The following is a 21,029-nucleotide window of genomic DNA, read 5'->3' as shown; positions in this document are numbered from 1 at the left end:
TTTTTTTTTAATTTTAAAATGCATGAACTTAAAAGGAACCCAACAAATTGCAATGAAACGCTCTATGAAAGCTTTAGAAGATGGAGTAATTACAAAAAGATCAACACCACGTGTCATTTATTCTATTCTTTATTTTCAATCCTACGTGTCCAAACTTTGGACACCTCTTCAACTTTGTCATAGCTTAAATGGCTTACGTGACATCTATCTAAATTTTATATTTAATATTTAATAAAATTTAAAATTTTGCTAAAATAAAGCTATTTTAAAAAAGATCAGAGAGAATAAAGCAATTTATTAAAATTTAAACTTTAAAGAAGAATAAAAGTTTGATGGGTATTATTTTTATGATTTATCCTAAAAAAAAATTAATTTTCCAATTCCGAAATGTTATATTCCACGTCATAATTTCCAACTAATGCAACCATTTCAGACTCAGCTTTTTTATTAATAATAATAATATTATTATTTAAATCTATATTTCTCTGAAGATTACCGGCTGGCAGTTCTTGGACTATAAATACCTGTCAACTAGTTTTCTCTTCAATTCCCGATCTCATTTCCTCTCACTGATCCATTAGATAATTTCACTGAAACGAAAATGCCGAAGAAGGAGTTGTTGGAGCATCATCAAGAGGATGCAGATGGCCCCAACGCTAAACCACTATCTCGCGATGATTTTCCTCCAGACTTCTTCTTTGGCGTTGCCACTTCCGCTTATCAGGTTCCTTTTTACTTGTTCAAGAACAGCAATGTCAACAATAGCTTGCATTTTCTTCAATGTCTGCATGTTCATTTCTTTTCTCGTTACTTTCGCCTTGTGATTTCGTTTTGCGCTATTCGTTTATCTGTTGTATTTTAGAATTTGTTCTGTTTGGTTGATTTAATTTGAATGAATCGATTGCATGAATCGCGATGATTTAAGTATTCTTATAGGTTTTAATCTTTTTCGATTCGTTTTTGTTATTTTCGATTTGTGAGCTTCATTGCGACTCCTGAGGCGTTCTGATTTTCCTGATCTCTGATTGTTCGTTTCTTCCTCTTTTATAAATCTCGATTTCGAATTTGATAAAAATACCTATCGTCGATCGGCTCTTTCTTGCTACCTCTGATCTGTAAAATGGAAATTTGCGTGGTTTTCATTTACAGATATATCTTCCTTCCAAATCGTTCTGTTTCTATGTTAGGCGTTGCATAATTTCCTTTCAGCTAAACGATTGGCTAGATTTTAAAAGTCCTCAATAGTGAGAAAATTTGATTTCCTCTTTTATCACTACTTTCATATGCTTTCATTTTCTGAATATTTTTTAAGATTTATTTTTCCAATAATAATTACAAATATAATATATTTTTTAAAAAATAATTCCAAATATCTATTAAAAATAATTTTAAATAGAACTTTATTTTTTAAACTTATAAATCATTGATCAACTAAAAAATAGTAATCAAGATGTGTAGTAATTAATTAACATAAATTTATGATTAATTATAGCCGTAATAATCAGTTTTACTACATTTTTTTTTACTCCTAGGACAATACATAGGGTGAGGGATCTGAATCATCTTCTTAATGATAGTCAATTATTTATATAAAAATGTTATTTACTTAAACCTTTCACTTCTCTTATTATAATATTTTGTTTGTATACTTTCATTTTACTTCTTTTATGATAATATTTTATTTGTATTTTTGTAATTTTCTTATAGAAAAAGAAATTATGATGAAGAATAATATACTTTATTTGAAAAATTAATTATGAGTATAATTTTAAACTACGTTAACTTCTCTTTTTATATTTGTGGAATTTTTTTAAAATTTACCATCAATAATTATTTTCAAACGTTAAGATAAAAGTGCAACGCATGTGAGCATTGACTAGTTTCGCCAAGGGAGTGCTTTGGTGATTGCAGTGAGCATATTGATTAATATGGTTGAATAATACAAACATTGGTTATTAAATCAGTTTGTGGCTATCCCTTTGAGGTGAAAGGCTGATTAAGAATAAAAAGAGGACAATGATTAAAGGATTCTATACTGAACTTGCAAGAAGATTAAGCGTTTTGTCTCTCACGTCTGTGGGCTTTTGATCGTTTCTAAAATCAAAGTAATATATTAAAATATATAAAATCATTATTTGTGAAGAAGATTACATTCCTTTAGCATGCATTGCACCGGTTTAATAAAATGTTGGAATCAAAATTGTTCTCTTACTTATTCTTTTATTAATTAGTTAATTAACTAAAACAGACATAGTAATAGAAAAATCTCACTATAGATAATTAAAAAATCATAAATTTGATTTTTCAGGTTGAAGGAGCTGCCAAGGAAGGAGGTAGAGGTCCTAGCATCTGGGATGAATTTTCACATATTAAGGGTAGCCATTGATCTTTAATCTTGAAGTTCGTTCATCCCTTGAAATTTCTCTACCCAGATAGCTAAGTTGATTTTCTTGTGGTTAAACTTATTCTGTTTCTACCATGTTTGCAGGAAATATTCTTGATGGTGGCAATGGCGATGTAGCTGTGGATCAATATCACAGATACGAGGTTGGTCAACTTCACTCATAAGAGTGTTCACCAGTTATTTAATTTCCTTATATAAAAAGAAAATTTGTGCCTTTGATTGTTGTTCATTGTCACCTAATTTTGCAATTCCGTGCTCTTACTTCTTGTCTTCTTAGAGATTGTTTCTGCTAGTTAAGTCCAAGGTTTAAGTTAAATCCTTTCTTCAGAATACAAATCCAATGTATGAGTAGCTCTTCCCTTCTAAATATTTAATCAAAAGTTGAAGTTACTGTTTCTTTGGTGCTTTGTTTATAATATGAAAATTGCTTTAAAAAAATTCAAATTTTAAATTTAATATAATTTTCCAAGAATTAATTAATTGTACGTTACCTAACTTTGTGTTGTGTTTTGATACTTTGAGGGCAAGGAACAAGGAGAAAAATTTGGTCTAGGCAATTTTACCTTTTCATGTTTCTTCGAATACTCTTCCTCGGGTGCTTAAGGAGACATTGAGATGGAACTAAAAGAGATTTACGTAACAATGTGCCTGGGGCTTTTAGATTTCATCTTGTCTCTTGAGTGATGATAACGGCATCCAGTTCCAGTGTAAGAGTCTGACAGCCCCTTCCCTATGTTTCTCTCTCAAGGGAACAAGTTCCTTAATTCAATTTCCAACGGTTATCTTCCATGTTTCAAGAATCCTTCATAGATTGGGAAGTTGAAATTTAATGGCAAGTGGAGAACTGGAAAGGGATGCTCAAGGGCCAAGGGTTCAACAAAGTGTAAGGGTTTTCCTAAAATCAGATATTTGCTCTATTTTCCTGCATAGCCTCGTATTTACCACAACACATTGCAAAGGAGCCTTGATGTTTTGAGAGTATATCCATAATAGTCGACTTAAGAAGAAGAGTTCCTATTTCTATAATACCAATGCTGAGACCACCCACATGAATAAGAGTAATTTCCAGTCAACCAAATGACACCCTACCTTGAGGCTCTTCCTACAAGAAAAAAAAAAACGATCAATTTCTCAAGTCTTCCACCTTGTCACCATTTTCATTCGCTCAGCTAGTTGAACCGTTCTCCTTGAGATATTAGATTTGTGTTGCATTGATGTTTTCTAGAGGCACCACTGAAATGAAGTTATCATAGGTAGCCTTTTGGATGAAAAGGCTAATATGATTTCATTATAAGCCAATAAAGGTCTTATCATTTTGGATTAAAAAAGAAACAGATACTTTTGCAAACAGAGGAAGACAGGTGTTCTACTTCCTTATCGTTGTCCATCTTACTTCCTCCAATTGCAGTATTGAGGATAGGGCTTACTGCAACCACTCACTAATCTTTTTATCCATACCAACTAGAAAGAATGTTGTAGGCTTCCTTACGGCAGTTTGGATACCCCTCATCCCCCTTCCTGCGCATTTTGTATCTGGTCATGCTTCATTTGGACTGTTTCTTATAAAAAGGAAACAGATTACATATTTAAATCTCATATTTTCTTTATACGGCTACGTTGGCAGGTTCTTTGTTTTAATTTTTTTTATAGAATAATTACATTATTTATTATTTATTACTTTGTGTATGTTTAGGAAGATGTTGAACTGATAGCAAAATTGGGATTTGGAGCTTACCGCTTTTCAATATCATGGTCCCGCATATTTCCTGGTATGTGCTTTGTAATATCTTCACTGCATTTTGGCTAATATCAAAGGAATATATCTGCATGTTGCACCCCCTCGATATTGTAGATGTACATTTAAACCTCAAAAAGGAAGGGGAAAAAAAAAGCTTTTCGTTTTAAAGAGAACATATATATTCTTTGTTTTTTTAAGGAGAGCAAAGCTTTTCATTTTAAACAAGAAAGGAAACTTTTCGTTGATCTAATAAAAAGGAGTGAGGCCCTCAAATACCCTAGTTGTTAAAAGAAAAGCCATCTTCTTTTTCTCTCTTGTTTTTGTCCTGTTTTCCCTCTATTTCCTCCAATCCTCTTGAAGAATTTTTGTAGTTATATTATTTTCTCTCCCTTGGTTATTTCCTTCTTGTTATTTTTACTGGCCTTTTAAACCACCAACATTCTGTTGTTTTCAATTCTTAGCATCACGACCATTCTAAGCATGCAGAAATTATACAAATTTAAAGTCTCTTTGCTGTTTTATTGCAATGTCTACTGATGATCTTTTTCCTCTTTCAGATGGTTTGGGGACCAAAGTCAATGTTGAAGGGATTAGTTATTACAATAACCTAATCAATGCACTTCTTGAAAAGGGTAAAAATCTCTTCCTATCAATTTCATTTTTTAGCTCAGTTAGGGGGGAAAATTGCTGACGGATTTTAGTTATTTTTTTGCAGGCATTCAGCCTTATGTAACATTGTATCATTGGGATCTTCCTTTGCATCTTCAAGAGGCAATTGGAGGGTGGCTAAATAAAGAAATTGTGTAAGTTCTTTGCTTGGGAACTATGTGGTCTGAACAACTATGTTAATTTCAAAATGCACTGTCTTCTGCAAAAAAAAAAATTAATGAATAGTATATGATTTTCTTACTTGTATTTGGTTTACATGTTTGTATGAAGCTTGGGTTCTTGTAGGTCGGAGTAGCAAAGTCCTAAGTTTTTTCTACCGTGTTTGGGTTGTGCAGAGGAGAGGGAAAGGTTTTATAAGTTTGAGATTATATAAACTTCGTTTGGAGTTGAAGTATAGCTTGAAGAGTGTTTCAATATCTAGTGTAATTTTAATGTTTCAACTAGTGGGATTAACAAAGTTGCAATCTGGAATAAAGTATCCCTCATATCTATCAAATGTAGGCTAGGGTATAAAAGCTAAACTCAAATTCAAATTCCCTTACTGACGTCTCCTTTTGTGTGTGTGTGTGTGTGTGTGTGTGTGTGTGTGTGTGTTTACCTATGTATGTGCCCAACGTACATGGTGAAACTAAATTCCATCTTACAGACTTAACAAAACATCCTATAACCTTTGCATCTTCATCTCCAAAGAGAGAGGGAGGGAGAGAAAACACCACCAACTCAATCTGAGCAATAAATGAAAAAGGAGGTGCCTCTTTTTAATATAGCTTTTTTTAATTCTTAAAAATATTGTCGTCTTTGAATAATACCTGCAGTGCATTTATTCAATCTGTGGAAATCCTTGAGTGAAAATTGGTTGGCGTAGTCATATTTCACACAAGATAAGCATCTTGATCTTGTTCCCCAATTTTGATCAATGGTCTTCTTAATGATCAATACAAGTCTATTGGCAACTACATTTTTTCATCAAGAAATGAAACTTTTCGTTGAAATGAAAAGGGTCTAATGTTCGAGGACACAAACTCTGCATGGAGTGAAAAAAGAACTAAGAACCAAACGAATACAAAAGGAACACTAAGGCAACCCAAAAAAGAACAAGAATATGTAAAGAAAACTTAGTAAGCACCTAATTTGACTGTTGGAGTTTCATTAATAAGCACCGTGACAGTGCTAGTTGAACACCTTGAGCTTTCTTTTTGTTTTCCAGGTCATGTTTTATGTTTGTTAACCTGACATCTACACATAGCATGTTTGTTAACCTCAACAACCAAAAAACCAACATAGTTTAGAGACTACTTTACTATTTTTTATGATGACTTAAAATGATATCTTTCAACCATCAATACTTTTCAATCATTTGTCTTTTTTTTCTATATGTTGTATAATCATTTAAATCTCATATATCTGTAAATCATTTTGCAAGTTCCATGTTGACCACCTGTTTTATAACTTTCTTGGCAAACAAACAGAAATTACTTCGCAATCTACGCAGAAACTTGTTTTGCAAGTTTTGGTGATAGAGTGAAGAACTGGATTACCATTAATGAGCCTCTTCAAACATCCGTGAATGGACATGGAATTGGTATCTTTGCTCCAGGAAGACGGGAAAATCCATCAGTTGAACAATATTTGACTTCACACCACCAAATCTTGGCCCATGCAACTGCTGTATCCATTTATCGGAAGAAGTACAAGGTATACTATCCAAACCTGTCTTCACTAAGCACCCTCCTATTTTGTTTTCATTTTTATATCTTCTGATGAGTACACGATTTAAATATTTGAATCTCTCTTCGTCCTTGTCAAGATGGAGTGCTTGGTCCTCAATTTAGATTTGTTTTGCGCACCCCTCCCACCCAATTTAAGCGTTTTTGGCCTTGTGTAAACTTTCAAAGATTCTCTATAGACTTGGAGAACCAAGATTTAACCTTAAGGAAGCATGTGGCGTTGACTAATATGGTAGAGTAGTCCTCAATTTGAGTTGTGGGCTTCACTTCATGACACACCATGAAGTTACGGGGAAGATTCATAATCAGGTAGTAGTTGTGATGATAGATTGTGAAGCAACACATAGTTTCATAATTCCAGAGTTAGTTGAAAAACTCAAGTTACCAATTAAAAAACAAAGGAATATGTTTGGAGAAGATTCTGGCCAATCATGCACCCTCACACACCAAACAAGAAATTAAAATTTATTTCGTATTGCGTGTGTAATCACATGAAATGTGTTTGGTATTGTCCACTCTCGTCCTTTTTCAGGCACATCAGGGAGGACAAATAGGCATATCTGTAGATTGTGAATGGGCAGAACCTAATTCAAATAAAGTTGAAGACAGGACTGCTGCATCTAGACGCCTTGATTTTCATTTCGGGTGGTAAGTTCTGGACTCTTATGGCATCTTTACTATTGTTGGGGACAGGGAACAAGCGTCAATATACCATTTCGTAATATCTATCTCCTTTCACCCCCCACATGAACAAGCGTCAATATACATTTCATTGTGTACTAGTGATTATAAAAAAGGACTTCCAGAGTTAACTATAGAAAATCCTTTACTGTTCTTTAAAAATAAAAAAGGACTTCCAGAGATGCTCGAAGTCCCTTCCTAGCATAATTATTTAGTAGTTTGAGCTATTAATATTGGAATAGGTACATGAACCCAATATTTTATGGCGATTACCCGGAAGTTATGCATGAAGAACTTGGAGATAACCTTCCGAAATTCACTGATGAAGAAAAGGAGTTGATTACGAATAGTGTCGACTTTGTGGGTCTGAATCACTACACATCGAGGTTTATTGCTGATGTACAAGAGACCTCTGATCACAATGATTTCTACAAATCACAAAAGATGGAAAGAATTGGTAAATCCCGATCTCTCTCTCTCCCTGTTTTAGAACAAGGATTATGCTTAACGTTTCTGTTATTATCAGTTCAATGGGAAGATGGTGAGCTGATCGGCGAGAAGGTATGGCTCTCTCTCTCTCACACATCACAGTATACACAACCACACTTATACTTCTACTGCAATAAAGGCATTTTCAGTAGGCATCTGTGTAAGCTATGATCTTCATTTTGCTGAGAAATTTATATGCAGGCAGCATCAGAATGGCTTTACGTTGTTCCTTGGGGCCTCCGAAAGCTTCTAAACTACATAAAACAGAAATATAAGAATCCAATTATCATCATAACTGAGAATGGTATGTGCACTGAAAGCCTTCTAACATTGTTGGAATGCAATGAACTTTCCTGTTGGAAGGAAAATTGTAGTTTATTTTTTCAACCAACCATGTGATCACTCAAGTATATTGAAATATAAAAGATAATGGAATTACAGAATAACTCTCCTATTAATCGAGGTATACTTGGCACTTCCATGTGGATTAATGCTTTTCCATGAGTGTGAACCATTTTGAACCCATTTATGCAGTGGTCTTCTCAATTTGTTCAATCAAACTGGCAATTGCAGAATCTTAAAACGGAGGGATTATGTATTTTGAATGACGAATTGATTAATATTTCTGGAATTTATCCTTAAAGTGATAAAAACTTGAACCTTACTGGCCATGCAATATTTTATTTCCGACGTCAGGTGTGGATGATGAAGAAGATGAAACTTGCCCACTACATGAGATGCTTGATGACAAAATGAGAGTTGGTTATTTCAAGAGTTATCTGGCTGAAGTATTTAATGCAATCAGGTTGGCTGCATACATTTCTTTCTTTCAAAATGTTTTCTTAATCAATAGAGATGCCATTGTTATTGATTTAGGAGGTTCTGAAACCGAGTTTTTTTTAAACACATTAGCATTTACCTTTTGTTCAGGTTTTACTCTCGTATAGCCTCTTTCATTCTTGAACTGTACTGGCGTTCAGATACGAGGGGTTAAGTAGGAAGCATGATTTTCTATTATTACCAATATGATTTTGATTCTTTTTCACTTCACATTAACTGGGTGCACATCTGCACCTTGATCTTTTCGTTTAATTCACAGAACTTTTATTTCTTTAAAATTAGTTGTTCCTTAACTTTCCTACTCAATCTCGTTTTGGTTTCTAACTTTCAAACCTTTTGTTTTGGTTTCTTAACCTTCAAATATTCTCTTTCAGTCCTCAAACTCGGTATAAATTTCTTTTGGGTTCAGATTCTATTTTTTTCTCATACTTTCATCTCTAGTTTATTTTTAAAATGTCTATTCTAGTCCCTATTCTTTTAATTTCTATATATTTTAGTCCAAACAATTGAAAAATATCTATTGTGGTTCGTATACTTTTAAAGAGCGACTAATTTAGTTCTTCTTCTCTTATTTTTATTTAATCTCATTTGTGTTGGAATTTTGAGAATTGGACCAAACGGAGATTAGTTTGTTTGTCAGTAGCAGACTGCTACACTGAATGATGAGTTATTTTGGTACTAATATGGGATTCTTTGCACAGGGATGGAGTAGATGTTAGGGGTTACTTTGCATGGTCATTAGTGGACAACTTTGAGTGGGCTCAAGGCTACACCAAACGATTTGGATTGGTGTATGTGGACTACAAGAATGGCCTAACTCGCCACCCTAAATCCTCTGCTTACTGGTTCCTCCGCTTCTTAAAAGGTTCCGATGAGAAAAGTGGCAAGCAAGAATGAAACACTCCTTCCTTCCGTATGTCTTATTGACACTCCTTTTCTCATCTATTTTCAATCTTAAATCTTCTTGCCTCTCTCTCTCTCTCTCTCTTTGCTCCCCATTTGTTTTGTTTGCTATCAGCTTGTGCTATTAATTAACCAATACTTTTGACTTGCTTCTTGGAATGAAGGTAAACGATGATCAAAAAGGGGGCGAAATATTGGTTGAAGCCATCGAAGGAGAATCTATCAGGCATGTCTTGTTGTTTCGGTAATCCATAATTAAAATGTCACTCTTAATGTATGTCATTGTCATTTGAAGTTGGTGTGTGGTTAAAGGACAATAAAACTCTGTATTATTTGAGTGGAAATAAATGTAATTATGTGTTATCTAAATAGTGTGATTCATTACATCATCTTTACTGTGACTTTCTTGTATTTCTTTTTAGTTTAGTTTTTGTTGAATTCAAGTTCTAGTTTAGTTCATGTTTTGTAACCTACTTCCAAGTATATTCAAGCTAATCTTTTCAATGAAATTTATTGTTATTCATTCAAGAACTTTTGTTTCTTCTAGTAGAATGAGCTAAAATCCTTGCAGGTTCAAGTATGTACATATCCTAAGCAGGAATATAAACTCCACCTTGTGCTTATTGAGTTTATGTCTCTATTAACTCATTTAAATTAGCATACTTTGTATGACTTCGAAGATCAATACAGTAGAGGTTCATCTTTCCATAGAAGCCTTGGAAAAGAACTAGAAATAGAAGTTTACTTTTTGTATCTAGACATACGACAATATGACAAGAACCCTTAGACTTAGTATAGTTGAGTGCTTGAATTAACCATAGACACATGTTTAATGCTTTTAGACTCCTACAAGCACAAGTTAACACATAAAATGTCATCTCTTCAGACTGCCATACATATGAGAGTATACAATACCGTTATATTTTGTGAAAATCAGATTAGTTGATTCTTTTGTGTAAGGTTCGTATAATAACGTACCATTTTGATTAGTTGATAATATAGTGTAAGGTTCTTCGAGTAGGTTTTTGCTCCAAATTTGAACTTCTAAAACCACACAGTCAAATTCTCAAATTAAAACCAAGTATAAAGCAGCCATAGAAACTAAACCAAAATAAACAAATATCAATAGCAGGTGATCTGTACAAATTCTTCAAATAGGGGTTGGGTTGGGTTGGTGTGTTTGGATTATCCATCTCTGGGCTGTATTCTGTTACCTGAAATATCCGTCAAATAAAACAAAAATATGCAAAACTGATAGGCAAATTAAAATGAACCACATCCCAAGGACCGAAAATTAACTTATGATAAATTGATCTAATATCATCTATTTTCTAGTATACATGCAGGAGTGTCACGGTCATGTTTGTCCAAGGCATGTCGCCCATGGCCACATGCCCATGACAAGCCGAAACCTTTGTCTTGTACTACTTTATTGCTTTCTTTATTGTTTTCTTTTACGGCTTTCATGTTATTATTTCTTTCTTATTTTCTTTAAGAGTATGACGTTTCAACAATGTCATGTTTACGCGGTAGACATGAAAGACATGAAATGCCTCAAAATGTACTATAGGAGGATACGACTAGTTATCAACTTCTCCCTACTCGATAGTTATCCCCTAGTTGTCAACTTTTCCCTACCCTAGTTATATGCAGTCGTCGTTGTTGCCTTTTTGCTTACATTCCCATAACATCAATTTCAATTTCTCTTTCTAAAAACTTCTTTTGAAATCGAGACCCGAGGTTTGTACTCACGTTGCCTGACCGTAGGCAACGTAACTCAAAGTAGACTTGACCCACTCAGTGTTGAGAGTGAGTACCACAGGCAACGTAACTCAAAGTAGACTTGACCCACTCAGTGTTGAGAGTGAGTACCACACAATCACCAAATCCGCTACCTAGAAACCACGATTGTGACACATAGCATAACATGTATAATTCCTCCGTTAAAGTGGCAACTTCTTACTGTTGTCTTTTTATGGCTACATAGGTGGTTAGTAAGCCTATCTCATACTGCGGAATAATATCGTTGCATTCATAAAACATTTGGATAAACAAACCACTCAAGCACAACAGACCTGTTGCTCAAATTCCAGCATGAGCCAAATTAGGAATCATCAACAAGCGGTATAATTGAATGTCTGTCTATTAAGAACAATGCAAAGCTGATTCTTCAAAACAGTTGAAGATAACATCATAAAAGTAAAATAAAAGTAGATAAATCATTCAAGATACTACCAAGTCTTTTCAGTACATTTTTATCAAAGAGAAATAACAAAAATATCACCTCAAACAGAGTAGAGCAAAAGATTGCATGACCAAAGTCGTAGTAGAGTATAACGTTACAATAATTATTGCTACTAAATCAGTCATCATTATTGGTACATAAACACACCACCAAACTTAAAAGGGCAATAACAATTCCAAGTTGCATCTCAGAAAATAGATGATGATATTAGATGGACTTCAGTGGAATGCAACACCATAAATCACTTTCCACCTATTAACTCACTCCTCTTCTTCAGCCTCTTCCAGCCAATTCACAAAATGTTCCAGTGCCTTCACGAAGCTCTGCCTGTTATGTTGCCATTTACACAATTGCAGAGTCAAGTACAAATACACAGTCGGATTCATAAATAACAAAACAAAGATCAATCAAGAATAGCTCTATATGAACTATAGTTAGAACAGAGGTCTATGCAGAGATGACATGCATACCTGCCCTTAGGGTTTGTTCCTTTACGGAACCAAAAGAGTATGGTGTCCTCAGCCAGTACATCCTGGTCATACAGAGACCTAACAATTTCGGGGAAAAGCTTCATCAGCTTAGCATCCTCATAGCATTGCATCTGAACTTTGTAGATAAGTTCCAGCTCAAGTTTCCCTGTGCTGCAGAAGGTATTCAACAATTCTGCCCAAGTTTTCACCTGAGTGAAAAGAAAAGGTCAATACTTCAACATCTTCTGTCTATATTTCAAGGAACAGCTTTTAAATTGTAAAATTTATGTGAAAATACACTCTAGATATGAGAAATATGTCAAGGAACAACAATGGCTCAAGTACTTTATGTTAGTTGAGCATAGAAAATAAATAACAAGGTCAATCCCTAAACAGCTAGCCTAACAAAACTAACATAAACACTCCTCTCCACACCCTGCCTAAAGTTTCCATATTTGAAGGAATCCATAGGGAACACAGAAATGAGCCTGAACCTTAGAAGAGTTAAGAAAAAAGGGGATTACATGCCTAAATTAAAATTTTATAACAGAAACTGAAACTCCAACTCCAACTTGAGAGTAACCAAAATCAAGAGACAGCAGACATAAGATTTTAGCGTAAGTCCATGACAGTCTAAGACATGCACTCCCAGAATCTATCGAGAATATTCAAGCTCCATTTGCGGGAGGAAGACAAATCATATATGCTATTTCGGTGGCTTCAGAGGTGGTAGATTACTCCGAAGCTAAGAGGCCAAAGTTTTTTTTTTCATTGAAACTTGGACTATGAGAATGACAAAGTGAACTGAAATTTCTTATCAGATTATGTTTTGACCAAGAAAGGGTTTTAGAGATAGATGGATGAAGTGAATTTTGTGGCTGTTTGTCTTTGGTTAGCTATTCAATTATCATTAACGGTTGGCCTAGTGGAAAAATCAAGGGTAAAAGGGGTTTGAAGCAAGGGAACTATCCCCTTCCCTTTCATTGCCCTTTTCTTTCCTCTCCGAACCCAATTCCTCTTAGCCCCAAAAACTTACTCATCAAACGTATAGCTGAGTTAATCAAGTTTCAAACACAGGGCCACCTACGGGCTCAGAAAATTCGAACAAGCGAGCAAGATGCAAGTGTATGATCAAAGTTACCTGACGAAGGGCTGAATTAGCATTCTGTTGTTGGTTCTTTCCAGACCACTGAACGGCATCCATTATGACATCCCACAAAATTCGAACAACCTCAATATCGGGTAAATTGGCATCTCTCATTCGAAGTTTCACACTTTCTATGACTTCAGCAATGTCAGTTTCCTCGGCTATCTGGGTTGTTAAAGCGGATTTCATTTCACTTAGCTTCACATCAAACATTTTCTTTGCGTTGTACTCTACCAAGGGCACCAGCCCTTCCTTCCTGAAAAATTAAGTCATGCCGGCACAAAAATAGAGAAATGATTCTAATATTCAAGAAAACAATAATAAAATCATAATATTTTACAACTTAGATTGCCACTACTAAAACAAGTCTGTAAAAAAAAATGGTATGAAAATAATAATTCAATAAATAAGAAAATAAAACATACTCTTCAACAAAATACGAGAAGTAAAAAATATACTAACGTGAAATGCTCAGAAAATCCTTCAGCAGATCGCTTAGCAGAAGGAAAGAACTCCAGAAGATTGTCTTCCACTTTGCCCCTCTTCAGGATGGAAATCAAATCATCAAGGCTATTATCCATGAGATACTCCTTGAAGAAGTCAGTTATAAATGAAAGAACTAGCCCTTTGGCCACAAGATTATCTTTAAGCAATGGCTGAAAAACAGTCTCGGGAGGCAGGCCCGACAGCTTCTGTGAGAAGGCAAGGGCAGTGAAAATAGCAAGTTTTTTTCTTTCATTTTCCTCAAAAAACTCAAGTGACTGCAGGAACCTTCGCATAACATTTTCAAGATATTTTATGAGAAATGGCCTCCGCCTCAAAATTTTCTGTATGTAGATAACAGATGGTAGAATGGCTTCACGTTTAGGTTCACAGTCTAATATAGAGTATGGATGGCGCTCTCCTTCATCAGGTTTTGTTGTTCCAGGCTGTGTGCGTCCACCAGTGAAAATAACCTGGCAGTACAACATATGTTGGTGGAAATCAGATACAAATTAGCTGAACTTCCTTAACGATGCAATAGGAAATTTAATTACTGCAATGCTGTACAATTTGTATTTTATTAGAAACAAAACTTTCATGCAAAAAGGGAATGAGAAATCCCTGCCCAACACTTAACGGATAACTGCAGCTCTATAATTAACAAAAAAAAAAAAAAAAATAGAGAAGCATTTAGCTCGTTGAAAACGATCAGATGTCGAGGAAGAATACTTTTCCAGCAAGTTCTACATATATTACGTATATACATCAAGTTAAAATGAAAAATTTATGGGTTAACCATTCCTACCATAGTGTAATTGAAATTCGTACTGTATAATGGGAAAACTAGCACTTGCATGCAGTTCAATCAATATTACGAATAGTTGCTTAAGGAATGAATTAGAGAAAACATTAAATTTTCAATCAGCAATGAAGATAACTTTAAAATGACATAAACAATGGACAGAATACGTAGCCAAGATGACAATCTTGTTATCAAAACTCAAAGAGAAGTGAAAGATCCTCAATAGTGTTTCACATTAGACGACATCACCATATGGAAAGTGAGTGTACAACACCATCAAAATGACTACCTCGAAGAAGGTGTCCCCGTATCTTGAGAAGTCAAGTTCTGAAGACTCGATATTTCTGGCAATAAGTTCCTGTACAAGAAAATCACCATCACATTATAAAATTGCTAATCATATCTACGCTGAAAACTATTTTTTCAATCATGAATGACGGTACAGAAATTACCAAATCACCAGCATTATCCAGATAAATCTGGACCACTGCATCAGAAAAAGACGCAGGGTCCAGTGGTATCGTAATATTCCGTTTGCGGGTCTTAATCCGCGTGCCACTGCCAAGTCAAACGATCACGGGGGGTGTAAGTAGTAGTCAGTTTGCCGATGGCAGAATGCCAAAATGATGTATGTGAAGAAAACAAAACGTTCATGAACAACTAATTAATAGCATCATACACTAATAATTTAAACAGGAACACGATTTTAAGAGCAAATGGGCCTGCTGTTAAAGCTACAATTCTTCAAGAATGGAAATAGCATAACCACAAATAGCAGACAGAGAAAAATGTATAATTGTGCTCTATTTTTTCAGAGTGAAAAACAAAATTTCTTGCTCTAAAATAGTAACTATCGAAGTAAGTGAGAAAACCAACATCAACTGCAGCCAGCAGTAGTAAGAATAAACATAGCCTACTCACCAAGAATGGGATGGTAAAATCCAAAGCATTGATTAAATGTAAAATAGATTCATTGACATTTACATCCTTAGACCAAGTAAAAAATAGAATAAACATTGGGAAATACTGTAAGGTAACCATCGAGGTGTGAGAATCCATTTTTTCATTTCTTAGAGATTTTACTAAGATAAGAGGAAGGGGAACACCCACGTAACCTATTTTTTTATCCATCTCAGTGACTGCAGGTGCAGACAATATTAACTGACCAGCTCCTAACCACAGTACAATACCCCACTTAACCTATCATAAATAACCATACAAACCCATTCATCTGGAACAATTGAGAAAATCACGGTCTAATACTAAAAGAGAAAATGATAAACAGTTATATGAGATAGTAATAATCAGCTATACCACATAAAAAATTAACTAGAAACTAATTCCATATAAAGAATACAAAAGGTAGAAGATACTAATAGTAGAACTTGGCTTACCCAAGAGTGGGTTTCTCCTTCGAGCTGCATGTACAAAAAAAAAAAATCCACAAAAGAGAAAATAATGAGTCAGACTACAAAGTACATAGCATAAGTGTACTAAATTTTACAGAATAATCACAGATCATGTGAATAAGCACGATTGTTGTATGGGGGAGGGAGTAAATCGAGAAAGGCGCTTCTTCTTCAATAAAATTTTTTCAAAAATATGTAACTCAGGGAAATATCTATTCTGACTTGCGTGAAAGAACTTCAACATCTGTCTACATCACACCTAGGAAACGTTTATCCAACTCACAAATTAGTTACAATCAGAAGCTGAACGGGAACGGAATTAGCTATTAAAAACAATTGTATGTTTTTATCTATCTTATAAAGAGAAAAAAAAACGTGATTTGAAGATTAAACCCTACTTAGGTATTAGAACTTTTTCGTCCAAATAAACCTATAAACCAGATCCACGATACCAAAATAAAATCCAAAAATTCGATACATTAATGACAAAAGGCGATGAAACCAGAAGATCGATAAAATATCAGAAACGACTTTAAAAAAAAAAAAAAAAAAAAAAAAAAAATCTATGAATCGGGACAAAAGCAATACAAAACATAACCGGGACAAAATTTTGCTTAAAAAAACCTTAAATTCTGAAATCACAAGTGACCGACACACAAAAGCAAACAGATCCATGAACGAAATCTATGAATCGAAATCGTCGGTCAGGCCTAACGAGAGAAACATAAAAGAGTTATAGAGAGAGAGATAGAGAAACGGAAAACGATTAAAACCTCATAAACCAAGACGAGTGAGGATCGAAGAAAGCTTAACGAGTCTGTACAAGTCGCTTGAGTTCGTCCCCAAAAGATGACCGAGAGAGGCCAAAATAAAAGCAGGGAGAGAGGAATGGAGATAGGAAAACGAGGAAAAAGTTGTAGGTCGAGCAGGTTTATATAGTGAGAGCGGAATGTAATTAAGATGAAACAACGTGGCCTAATTGTAATTCCGGTTGAAATATAAGGACTCCATTGCAAATTTTTTATTTAGTCACAAAAAATATATATATTAAACTTAACTTTGTATAAATTTATAATTTAATACATATAATTTTAAAATCTTAGAAATAATTTATACCTCCATAAAACTCACATAAATATTTTCTATTATATAGATTAAATATGGTAAATAATCTGGCAGAAATTATTTATAAATTTTTATCGAATCATAAAATTTTAACTTTTAAAACTACTCTCTCCAAATTACATTATTATTTTCTCGAAACTATCATTTATTATTATCTTTGATGGTATTTTGGTTGTAGTATTTGTTAGGGGAGCGGGGGTATACGCTCATAAATCACTAAAAATAATATTTAGTCACAAATACTTCGAGAACAAGATGGATACGTTACATTATGAAATAAGACATATCAATAATGTTACTAAGATAAGATACTCATCTTAATTTATATATTATAAACTTTTTAAATTATTATTGAACATAATCTTCTCAACCGTTAATCACATACTATTTAAGATTACATTAACAAAGCATAAATTTTGCAGGGGAGAAGAGAGAGAGAGAGAGAGAGTACTCCCATCAACATCCTTCATAATGCCATAACTTGCAACTAAAACACCCAACAAATTTAATAATTCTGTATGCAAAACTGTTCATAGGAAGTTTTAAGGTTAAATAGAATCAAGGAAAATAAAGGAGCAAACGAGCCAATGGTGATTTGATTGAACTAGAAATCTCGAGTGTTCAAAATCTGAAAGGGTTCATAAAATTTAAGAAACACTAAAAGGGAAAACAAACTCCAATATCTCTAGCATATGACAAAAATGGGGATCACTTCGTAAATAAAACATCCAGCATGACTGCGAATACAAAAGAAATGGCAAACTTCTCCTTCAGCTCCTGAATTTTTTCATACCCATCTCAGAAAATGACTCCCTACTTCTTCAAAGATCTTGCACACTCAAACCTACAAGAAATTAAACCAAAAATCTGTGTTGTAATGGAAACAAGTTGAAAAACAAAATTAAGTACAAATTTGAATTCAATGTAGAAATGTAACAACAGTCAATTACTCCCATGGCTGTTCTTTCTTGCTGAATAATGAAATGCCACAACTTAATAGTACAGTCTCAAAATCAATCAGACGAACTCGAGAACATACTGTTACAAATTGGGTAAGAACCAAAAAGATTACCTGGTGGAAGAGACTGCTTCAATTTGTCTGCCTTCTCAGAGTCGAACACGCAGAGCGTGTAAAGGTACTTCGAGCAGCGAACCTTAAACTTAACTACATCTTTGCTCCTCTTGATTTTGACAGAACGGGCATCCTTTCTTCTTGCAGTGAGAAGAAAGTCTTTTATCTCGTGGATTTGCTTCGGCTGTCCAAAACAATACACAAAAGGGAATTTCAGCCATACTGTTCTTTTTTAAAAACAATGGTATTCATCAAGTTCATCAACCCATTCAAGATACGGAACAGTTTATGAGAACATCAACTGCAAAAACGATAAATCTATACCATCCATTCACTTCAGGAATGATTGAAATAATGTGAACTAAATGGGAAGGAGAACCATCCAGACAATGAATACGCCAGAACACAGAAGACGACACGGAATAGAAGTATCCGACCATAACATTTTTCAGTACAAGCGTAGAGAATCGAAGTTGAGTGACCACAATCATGGCCGAATAGTCGAACTTACACAACTGAAGGAACCTGATCCGAAATCTTATCAGCACCCAATTCTTAGTTCAATAATTCTAGAAGTTTTCGCCAAAAATCCAATAGTACTATCCTCAACAGCAGGGATAACTTTAGCATTCAAACATTCAATCAAATAATTGGAGAACTCTAGCATACAGAAAGCACATAAAGCAAGTTATTGATTGGATACAATAAAAACTCGGCCATGAAACCTAGGATGAATCGACACATAGGTAAGTGCATTAACAGAAAAAACAAGAGTGACAAAATGCATCATAGATACGAAGAGCGAAGCAGATGAACAGAAATAATCACAGACGAGAGAAAGATCACCATTTTCGGGGGGCTGCGAGAAGAAGAGAGACGACCCGAATGCGAACGGCGTTGTCAAATGGAGAGCGAGTAAGGAATAAGGAGTGTCAGATTTAGGGTTTCAGAAATCCCTGGCCCGAAGGTCGATAGCCCATTTAAGGTTTAATGGGCCGTAAGTCTTATACTTAATTGGGCCGTAGTCTCATACTTAAGTTGGGCCGTATAATCTCATACTTAGTTGGGCCGAAAAATTTTCATTTATAATACCGTTTTCACTAAATCTTCTTTGACTGTGTTGAACGACTCAATCAGCCACGACAGAACCAAACACATCTAACGACTCGATCTTCTTCAACCCAATAAGAGCGACGACTGAGCCAAACTACATCCAACGATTCAATCTTCTTTGAACCAATGAGAGCGGGAGAGAACCAAACCACATCGAACTACTCAATATTCTTCGACGAGTTTCCTTCGTCCACAAATGTCGTTGACTAAAGCTCATAAACAATAACTCAAATGGACCCATGTCACGAAATGTACTCCCAAAGAAGGCTCACAACCGCTGAAAAATGGAGTGTTTCCTCTCCCACGCAATCTCATTGCCCATGCCCTATGTCGTTCATTATTTAGGAGTGATACTCATGCACCAACTTGGATAGCGAACGATACTCCTCAATACTACAAATTGCTATTAGGATTGTCTCTATGAATAAGCAAACGGTGAGGGAATCATGCATTGACTAATTTATAAGTAAATAAAACATCTCAGTTGGTATGAGCCGTTTTGAGGAATACCAAAGCAAAGTCATGAAAGTTTATGCTCAAAATTGACAATATTATCGAAAACCAACTAAAATAAAGTAAAGTCATGAAAGCTTATGCTCAAAATTAACAATAATACCGAAAACCAACTAAAATAGTTATTCAATTAATATATATGCATTTAATACGAGATACTGATTGGGAAACAATACATTAAATAAATAACACGATTATATTATATTTTCTTAGTGTGTATAATATATATTTGGTAACACGTTATTAAGTTAGCCAACTTATAGCCTATTTAACACGGACAAATATACATTTAATTAATAAAACAATAAAATTTTAAGCTAATTCATTAAAAAAACAAAATTTAATTTAATTTAATTTAACTTAATTTAATTTATACACACATATATACATACTTCAAATTCACTTTATAAAATTGAAATATATATTTAAAATTTGTAAACTGAATTTGAATATATATTAGTGGTAAAAAAAAAAAAATTAAACCAAAGGAAGTGTGAAATTCGTTTTTACAGCAAAAATAGAATAAAATAAATAAATTAAAACCAAGAAGTTGGAAGAAACTCACACCTCAAAACCCTACACCGAGATCGCTTGTGCTAACCCTCACTGGTCTGAACCCTTCCCGCCGTTTCACATCAAATCTCTGCAACCTCTCAGACTCTCTCTGCCGTCAAGCCGCCCCGATTTCTCCCATCCATTGATCTCCTGCAGCAGATTCATCAACGTCACGCCTCGGAATCGCCCATCTTTCTCACTGGATCGTCCCTCGCCTGCTATCGCTTTCAAGGTTTGTTGGCTGTCTCTCTCTCTCACTCACGGTTCGGCAATGTCGCTTGAATCTCTGATTTACTCCTGAAAACGGAACCCTTTTGTGTTTTGTACTTTGGTTCCGCCTCATTTCATGTTTTAACCCAGTGGCCCTTCGCTGTTTGAGTGTTCTCTCGTACCCCGTTTCTTGCTGGAACACGGCAAGCATTTACTTTTCATTGCAGTGCATCGCAGAGCTGAGAACTCTTTCTTCTTCGTGAAGTCGTATCTACTCTCTCAGACGTTTCACGGTTTTAGTTTTCGAGCTCGCTCAGCTCTATTTTGTTTTACTTTGCTATGTCTCTGTGATTTTTTTTTTTTTTTTTTTTTTTTTTTTTTTTTTTTTTTTTTTTTTTTTTTTTTTTTTTTTTTTTTTTTTTTTTTTTTTTTTT

The 21,029-nt window shown here is 34.5% G+C and overlaps 4 protein-coding genes across 4 annotated transcripts in view; 2 read left to right on the top strand and 2 right to left on the bottom strand.

Annotated features, from left to right (window-relative positions):
• The first annotated feature begins 519 nt into the window (after positions 1-519).
• Positions 520-9,840, top strand: LOC111493363 (beta-glucosidase 42). The gene is made up of 14 exons (XM_023143045.1): positions 520-724; positions 2,309-2,375; positions 2,489-2,547; positions 4,098-4,173; positions 4,700-4,774; positions 4,858-4,945; positions 6,281-6,506; positions 7,071-7,186; positions 7,462-7,676; positions 7,746-7,780; positions 7,910-8,012; positions 8,405-8,513; positions 9,250-9,461; positions 9,616-9,840. The coding sequence occupies exons 1-13, from the start codon at positions 602-604 to the stop codon at positions 9,443-9,445; spliced, it is 1,488 nt and encodes a 495-aa protein (XP_022998813.1). The 5' UTR covers positions 520-601; the 3' UTR covers positions 9,446-9,461; positions 9,616-9,840.
• A 1,811-nt stretch (positions 9,841-11,651) lies between these two features.
• Positions 11,652-16,929, bottom strand: LOC111492789 (basic leucine zipper and W2 domain-containing protein 2-like). Its single transcript, XM_023142238.1, has 8 exons — positions 16,781-16,929; positions 15,993-16,016; positions 15,051-15,156; positions 14,888-14,956; positions 13,776-14,269; positions 13,308-13,569; positions 12,167-12,375; positions 11,652-12,023 (listed from the first exon to the last, which is right to left on the bottom strand). Exons 1-8 carry the CDS (start codon positions 16,783-16,785, stop codon positions 11,957-11,959), a joined length of 1,236 nt encoding a protein of 411 aa, XP_022998006.1. The 5' UTR covers positions 16,786-16,929; the 3' UTR covers positions 11,652-11,956.
• A 768-nt stretch (positions 16,930-17,697) lies between these two features.
• LOC111492753 (60S ribosomal protein L38) lies at positions 17,698-19,175 on the bottom strand. Its single transcript, XM_023142189.1, has 3 exons — positions 19,051-19,175; positions 18,205-18,388; positions 17,698-17,976 (listed from the first exon to the last, which is right to left on the bottom strand). The coding sequence occupies exons 1-3, from the start codon at positions 19,051-19,053 to the stop codon at positions 17,954-17,956; spliced, it is 210 nt and encodes a 69-aa protein (XP_022997957.1). The 5' UTR covers positions 19,054-19,175; the 3' UTR covers positions 17,698-17,953.
• A 1,209-nt stretch (positions 19,176-20,384) lies between these two features.
• LOC111492751 (T-complex protein 1 subunit alpha) overlaps positions 20,385-21,029 on the top strand; it is a 9,833-nt gene continuing 9,188 nt past the window's right edge. Inside the window, exon 1 of the mRNA XM_023142188.1 lies at positions 20,385-20,617. The gene's annotated coding sequence lies outside the window, so the exon portion shown is untranslated. The remainder of the gene's footprint in view (positions 20,618-21,029) is intronic.

This window comes from Cucurbita maxima, unplaced genomic scaffold (assembly GCF_002738345.1).
Source record: "Cucurbita maxima cultivar Rimu unplaced genomic scaffold, Cmax_1.0 Cma_Scf00018, whole genome shotgun sequence".
Taxonomy (NCBI): Eukaryota; Viridiplantae; Streptophyta; class Magnoliopsida; order Cucurbitales; family Cucurbitaceae; genus Cucurbita; species Cucurbita maxima.
Note: the sequence above shows the minus strand (reverse complement) of the source record. Positions and strands in the feature narration are given on the sequence as shown.